Source organism: Pterocles gutturalis, unplaced genomic scaffold (assembly GCF_000699245.1).
Source record: "Pterocles gutturalis isolate BGI_N339 unplaced genomic scaffold, ASM69924v1 scaffold16489, whole genome shotgun sequence".
Classification (NCBI taxonomy): domain Eukaryota; kingdom Metazoa; phylum Chordata; class Aves; order Pterocliformes; family Pteroclidae; genus Pterocles; species Pterocles gutturalis.
The window spans coordinates 32,791-40,062 of record NW_010128564.1 but is presented as its reverse complement, the minus strand read 5'-3'; the positions used below and the strand labels follow the sequence as shown (position 1 = coordinate 40,062).

The 7,272-nt window shown below is 38.2% G+C and overlaps 1 protein-coding gene across 1 annotated transcript; it reads left to right on the top strand.

The window, feature by feature from the left end:
* The first annotated feature begins 1,378 nt into the window (after positions 1-1,378).
* On the top strand, positions 1,379-7,016 carry LOC104466303 (protein piccolo-like). The gene is made up of 3 exons (XM_010079679.1): positions 1,379-1,509; positions 2,120-2,265; positions 6,599-7,016. The coding sequence occupies exons 1-3, from the start codon at positions 1,389-1,391 to the stop codon at positions 6,737-6,739; spliced, it is 408 nt and encodes a 135-aa protein (XP_010077981.1). The 5' UTR covers positions 1,379-1,388; the 3' UTR covers positions 6,740-7,016.
* The last annotated feature ends 256 nt before the right edge of the window (positions 7,017-7,272 follow it).

Genomic DNA, 7,272 nt, shown 5'->3' with positions numbered 1-7,272 from the left:
GACTAATTGCAAATTTGTTATTGACTGCAACTAAGTTAGGTTACAGCTTCAGTTTGTGAGGAGGGTTGAGGCGCCAGGTTGTAACTGTGCTTCTTTGTTATTAAAATTTTATTAATGATCCCCAAAAATATTCTGAGTGGGAAAAGCAATAGGATGTATGATTGTTCATGGACATCTGTGAAACAACTGCTGGCAATTTTAGTGGGGATTATTCAAATGTGGTTATACATTTGTGATACAAGTAAGTAATCTCTAAATGCCAGTTGTTAACTTTCTACTCTGAGAGAGGAGCTTCTCCAGCTGTATCATAATTGTTTACTTTCTGTAGAATTGCTTTACTTCTTACAACATCATGGCACTAGCTTGTAGATTTTCCTGGTAATGTGTTAAAAATATCCAGCCTGCTGGCACCAGAAACTAGGTAAAAAAGACTCCAGGGGCTTAACGGGTTGTTTGGGTTTTTTTACTAATGTCTAAAGAGAAGAGGACGATGACATAATATTTTACAGTATCAGGATGATAAATACTGCAGCACAGCCCCCTTTATGACCTAATGATATAGCCAGCTTTGAGCTGAGGGCATGGGTTATGCTTACACCTCCACGCTTCTTTAGAAGACATAGCCCTGCCCTACTCTGCCTGGCATCCATACAGCCCTGTGGGAGGACAGGCAGGGGAAAGGCAGAACAGCTTTGCCTGCGTTTCATTCTGTGCCTTCTCTCCACCTCTGGACTGATTTAGAGAGAAATCCATACAGTGTAGGAATAATGGCCCTGTATTTCTGCCCACATAAGAAGGGAAATCACCTTTACTTTTAAAAGTCACAGTGAGTGCTTCCCTTTAAATTGTGTGAATTATATTGCTCCATATACATAAGAAGGTGAAATGAAACGCTAACTTCACCAGCCTTAATTCATTGCCTTTCAGAATCTTATTTTTTAACACTCTGTTGAATGTTCTCCCTTTTTTATCTTTTTTTTTTTTAATGAGATAACTTCAGAATGTTGTAGTAAATGTTTCTGAAAAGGTGAATTGTAGTGACCATTACATGACTTGTAATGACTCCTGGTGAAATCTGTATTCTTGGGAACAAAGCTCCTCTGAAGCTAATACACTCTGAAGGTTATAATCTAGTTACACAAGTGTCCTGCATGTATCTACCATTTGTTCATTTAAGCAATACATTATCCTTATACCTCTGACTAAAAAACTATAAGCTGTCCTAAAAAAAAAAAAAAAAAAAAAAGACAAAAAAAAAAGACAAAAGAACCCCAAACTAAAAACAAAACCAGAAAACTCCACTTCTTTCCAAGTTAGAAAGATACACTCAATTTCCTTTTATATTGATGAGGGTTGCTTTTTCTCCTTTTCCAGGTAAAACACAGGTTATGGGTGAAATCAAGATTGCATTAAAGAAGGAAATGAAGACAGATGGAGAACAGCTGATAGTAGAAATCCTTCAGTGCAGAAATATCACATACAAATTTAAATCTCCAGATCATCTACCAGGTATCACACAGAAAACAGCTTCATGATACTTTGAAAACATTAAGTAGGATGTATCTGAAGTCATTTAACATCACCACTAAAATGGGAAAGAAAATTGCTTCTTAATCAGAATGACATATTCTATAGGATTCTTTATTGAAGTGCTTTTTTTCTCGTATGAGCACTTTAATAAAAACAAAAATATTTTGTAGAAGCAAATTAACTCTCAGAAATTAATCCTCTTTTTAATTTACTTTCTATTGTTAAAAATTAATCCTTTTTAACTTCAATAAAAATGATAACTCCCTAGGTTATTAAAGAACTATATCTATTGAAAAAGTGTATGTTGGTGAAAAAGCTTTTTAAAAATTAATCATGTTAGTAATAATATTTTCATACATACAGAAAGACATCAAGGTATTTGTTCCTTTAGTGACGGCATTGTAAACACAAAGTAATTCCACTGGATTTAGTGGGGTGGTTCCATTTCTATACCATGTGAATGAGAACAGAATATGGCTCTGTAAAGTACCAGGCTGTGTCTCTTCACAACAGTTTCCCTCTGTTGAAATTAGCAACAATGGTTATTTCAAAGCTTCTGTATTTAACTCATTGAACTGTTCTTCCCCAGACCTGTATGTGAAGCTGTACGTTGTCAATATCTCTACCCAAAAGAGAGTAATTAAGAAGAAAACCAGGGTATGCAGGCATGACCGAGAGCCTTCGTTCAATGAAACGTTTAGATTTAGCTTGAGTCCTGCTGGGCATTCTCTTCAGGTAATTCTACATTTTATTAAAACCTAATTTTTGATGTTGTCTGTGCTGTGCTATGGGCATTTGAGATCAATCTTCTACCCCAGTTGTTTACTGAAAAGAGAAATTTACAAAGGAAATAACACAACTACGTAATAACAGGAATATCAGCCTGAAGGAGATTTTAAAAGATGGTTTAATCCATCACCCCACACTGAGGAAGGGTATTTGTAGACCAGGCCTGAAATTTTTAGGCTTGATTTGGTCTTAAAATCCCCCAGAGAAGGAAGTTTTTGATGCCTTCCAAAAATACTTATCTATGCATTGAGAAAGTTTAGTGTAACTTCTAATTTAAATATGCCATATTTTTAAATTAAGTTAACTTATCCTTAAGCATCCTCACAAAGCAGAGAGGAAAACTAATCTGCTTTCTTTTTGTAAAAAAAAGTTTGAACACTGAAAGGCTGTTATTGTATCGTTCCTCTCTATTTTTCCAGACAAGGTAACCCAAATGTCTTTAATATATCCTGTTACCTAAATGTCTAATCTTTTTATCATTCTCCCCAGTTCTTCAACTTCTTTAGAAGTTGTAGTGTACTGTGTCTAGAATTAGACACAGTATTCATAATCTCAGACATTGCAGAATCATCAATTATGCCAACTATATTCTCTGTGCACATTTGTAAAGGAGATGACGGTATTTTCAGTCTGTGGCACATCAAGTGATGTATGCAACTGATTCAGGAATGGTCTCTCTCCTGTGTTTAAGTTGCTCAGACAGATTTGATCACTTGGTCAGATATGCTTTTTTACACAAGTAGGATTCACTTTACCTACCTTCATTCACATGGGTCAGTAACCAGTATAAGCCAGGTATTCAGGCTTCTTCTAGTCATAGTGGAACTGAGGATAGTCAATTCCAGGGATATCTGCATGCTAGTATTAAAGGTAAGCAGGAGGAATTGTTGGGCATACCAACATCCACTTAGTGTACCTTTAAATCTGGAAGACTGACATAAACAATCCAGCTACATTTTGATGACTGGAGTTAGACTGGATTATCTAAGTGCTTATGATAGGTTTATTGGTTATACCATAAAAATTAGAGCCAAAATGGATGTTGCTTTCAAAACAAGGCCAACAAAAATATCTAGTTTTCCCTGTGTTAAGGCTTCTTAACATCCTTATTGATTCAATAGGCTCAGTAAAAGACTGAGATGTTATATTACCTGGGAAAATCCAGAGTGGTCAATAAAGCCTTGCTGAAATTTCAGAGCTAAAATTCTTATAAAAACTTTGAGGAGGAAATCATAAGGGATGAGTAGACCAGTAAAGAGGAACCCAGAGAGTCCTATTTGAAAATAAGCCATCAAGTTGTTAAGGAGGGAGGTAGTGAGGGAGGTAGCCATAGGAACAGTCAGCCTGAGACTTCTTAACATTTCCTGAGAAACTCTCTGGTACATGCTGGGGCTGCACACCAAACCTAAGAGGAAAAAGGCTGTAAATGTAGCAAGGAGCAAGTTTAAAATAGACAAAGATGTTTCTTCTTCACACAACTGGAGTTTGACCTACAAAATCTATTGCTATATAATATTGTGGATAGTAAATGTTTTCATGGAAAAAGTAACTAGAGAAAATTATTAGACAAATTCATGGGCAAAATACCTCATAGTCTTTTAAATACAGACATACCCCTCATGAGTCAGGAAATCAATGGTCCACAGATCATAGTAGGTATTCTGCAAAAGTATAACTGAATTATTGTCCTGTTCTTATATTCTGCCATATGCACTGCCCTATACACTTTTGGAAGCAGAATATTTGCCTGCAAAGATCTTTGATCTGATTCAGTACTTCTGGTTTTATATGTTCTTCATACCTATCAATCAATCATTCCTGCTGCACATGAAGCTGGCTGATTTGTGTGCTGAATCCAGGAGTGGTGAACATTTAGGGGCAAAGAGATGGACATAGACAAAAGAGATTTGAGGTAGAAGGGAAGGAAACAAAACCAGAATATATACAGAAAAAGAATGGAACCGGGAGATTATGGGGTGAATAAGATCAGAGAGAGAGAGAAAGATGTGTCAAACATAGTAGTCTTAGAAAATACTGCAACAGAAATTAGGACAAGGGTCTGCATTCTAAAAATCAACAGCAAGAACTGTGAATATTAGCCATAAAATTGGGATCATAGGCTATTGAGAAAAGAAAAAAAACTGAGAAAAGAAAATAAAAAAGAAGAGATAAAAGCTAGCATTGTCTGGTCAAGAGCATTGAGAATAAGGAAAAAACCCTAAGGATGAGAAACTGAGACTAGCTGATTCAGGCTAACCAGGCTGGAATTTAAAGCCTGGAGCTGGGAAGAAACAAGTCTGAGAGACAGACAAGCTGGAGAAGACTGATACTAGGGATCCAGCTGGGAGGAGTGGAGAGAAGGATCAAGAACAGAAGTGATAGAAAATTTCTCTTTGAATTTTTTTTCTGTCCCAAACTGTTGATGTGTCAGAATTAAAACATTCTGCAGAAAACATTTTGATGGGTTTCAGACAGGCACTTCCCTCGCACTTCCCTCAGCCCCTGGCAACTTGCTCACTTGCTTCCCTGATTTCCCTGTTCCTTGGCAACCCACCTGGGACCCTTCTGGAAGGCACTAAGCTGCTGGCTCCTCTGTCTTGTTCCCTGGCTGGCTCCTGGCTGACTGGCTCACTGCAATTAGAAATACGTAATGTCCTATGTGAGGGTAATCAGAAAAAACAGAAGAATGTTTTTCACAGATGTTCTGGTTTGGTTTACCAGATTCTGGGCTGTCCATTTCTCCAGGGAACATTGAACCAAGAGACCTAGAAGCCACCAATGGTGGAGACAGGCTGCATATTTTCCCCAAGGATGGGTTTTCTGATGAGTGAGGTAAAATGGAGTTCCCTAATAGCTCAGTGACTAAGGATCATTTGGTCTCCTCAAACCTGTTGACCAATGGGCATGTAGGTGTCTAAGCTGTCCAGATACATACCTTGCCAATTAATATCAAAACTGGCCAGGGAACTGGGGAGCTCATCCAGGAAAATGACTGCAAAGCTGTTACCTTATTTAATTATTTATTTATTTATTTTAATTTCAATCTTACTGTAAAGTTTGCATTTTGTACTTCATTTCCCAAAGCAGAATGGAAAATTTTCAGAAATATTCGTGTTCTTAATTCCTGGAAACTCTGGTTCATCTACAGTTCTGTTACGTCTGTTGCCGTATGGTCTCTTCCAGGGTCTCAGTGGAGTACAAAATCCTTGAGTTCTGCCATTCTTCTGTTAGCCTATATCTGTGAAACCAAGCAACAAAATGCCTTATTTTCCTTCCTGCTGGTTCACGCAGAGGGTGACAGCCTCCTACTGTTATCAGTTACCTCCCTTGCTCATTGCCGGAGGTCTGCTCAGCGACTGTGAATTTTATAAACCTGCTGCTAACCCTATCATGGAACTGCAATTTTTCATGAGTTCTTCTTCTTTTTGAAAAACCCAGGAGGTAGTTTAAAAAAAAAAAAAATTGAGCTTGTTAATTCTATTACTCAATAACTAAGAAATGCTAGAATTCATCTGACTGTGTAACTGTAACTCACTCCCTGAAGTATATATATTACCAGATGTATTTCTCCCAGAAACACATAGATCAGAATGCATCAGGCACTGCAAAGAAGGCTATGCTTGCATACAACCTGCTTAGCTGGAAAACGTGCCTGTATGATACGTCAGGAAGAGTCTTGAGCACCCAGCCTGCATAGCTCACCAAGTACCAGGGCTATTCCTTGCCCTTCCCACTTGCCATGCCTGGGCAAGCAGGAGCCATAAGACCAGATGCTGTTAGGAATGACATTTCAGGTCATCTCTATATTTCAGATTAGACTAATGCTTGCTGAGGTCAGAAACCAGAACTCTGGACTTTCTCATGCACTAGTCTGCTCTGACTTACAGCCTGTATGCACAGCACCCTCTGACTTCCATGCGCTTAAAAAGGGCTCGTACTTCGCCTTCATAAAGCTGTACCCTGTCACTTAAAACTTGACCTTGTGTCTGTCTTTGGTAACCAGCAGGTGAACAAATTGCTCACTGAAGTTCAAGATTGTCATCTAGTTGTTCAATCCTATGATAATAAAATAGAACAGAGGGAAAGTTCAATTTTCATGGGGCTTCCTTTCTATTGGAAAGATGACTCTATATAAAGGGTTATTTATGGTCAGTGTTTCTTTCTTCCTCTGTGAGTACCAAAAAAGAGCTCAACAATTCTGAATCTTTCATGTTTACCAGCAAATGCAAAAAAGTTACTATGCACAATTATAACTATTTTTTTATTATTATTTTCCCAGATTCTGCTCGTGTCCAATGGAGGGAAGTTTATGAAAAAGACACTGATTGGGGAAGCTTATATCTGGCTTGACAAAGTGGATCTAAGGAAAAGAATAGTAAACTGGCACAAATTGTTGGTCAGCTCTACACAAACACACTGAGCAGAGCTGTCTCCTTAGGGCACAAAACCTGCAGAGTCTGCTATAAACAGCATCACTCCAAGACTCTAGTTTGATATCATTGTGTTTAACTAGTCTTTCAGAATACAAAGTAGAAAAGAGCAGTCTCTGGGCTACATAGCACACTTAAATGAGGGCTAGTACACTTGTTTTGCTGCCAAAGACAGCAAAGTAAAAGAAAAACCTGGGCCCAGAAGTTAAAGTGAGGGTGTTTGAAACGAAAACTGATACAACGGCTCTGTGTTGTTGGACTCTTTGTGAAGAGAGTAACTGCGAAGGAAATCACGGAAGCTGGAAGGCAGGTGTTGACGCGGAGTTCGGCTGCAGCTGGAGGCAGTGTGATGGAAAGAGTAATCTGGTTTTCTGTGCAACCAGAAGGAGATCATTTTATGCAAAAGCACCTAGGGTGACTGACTTTCCAAATCTCACTTATCAGAAGTGCAAAACTTGTTCCTCTGCACCTTAGGATCTCTGATAATTTGCTGTAGTGAGATTATGCCACTTGACACAAACTG

What these genes read in the sequence shown, in the direction of transcription:
- LOC104466303 (XM_010079679.1), top strand. Translation starts at nt 1,389, where the DNA reads ATGGGTGAAATCAAGATTGCATTAAAGAAGGAAATGAAGACAGATGGA. An exon ending in ATCTCCAGATCATCTACCAG is followed by an intron (nt 1,510 to 2,119) that starts GTATCACACAGA and finishes GTTCTTCCCCAG; the next exon opens with ACCTGTATGTGAAGCTGTAC. An exon ending in CTGCTGGGCATTCTCTTCAG is followed by an intron (nt 2,266 to 6,598) that starts GTAATTCTACAT and finishes TTATTTTCCCAG; the next exon opens with ATTCTGCTCGTGTCCAATGG.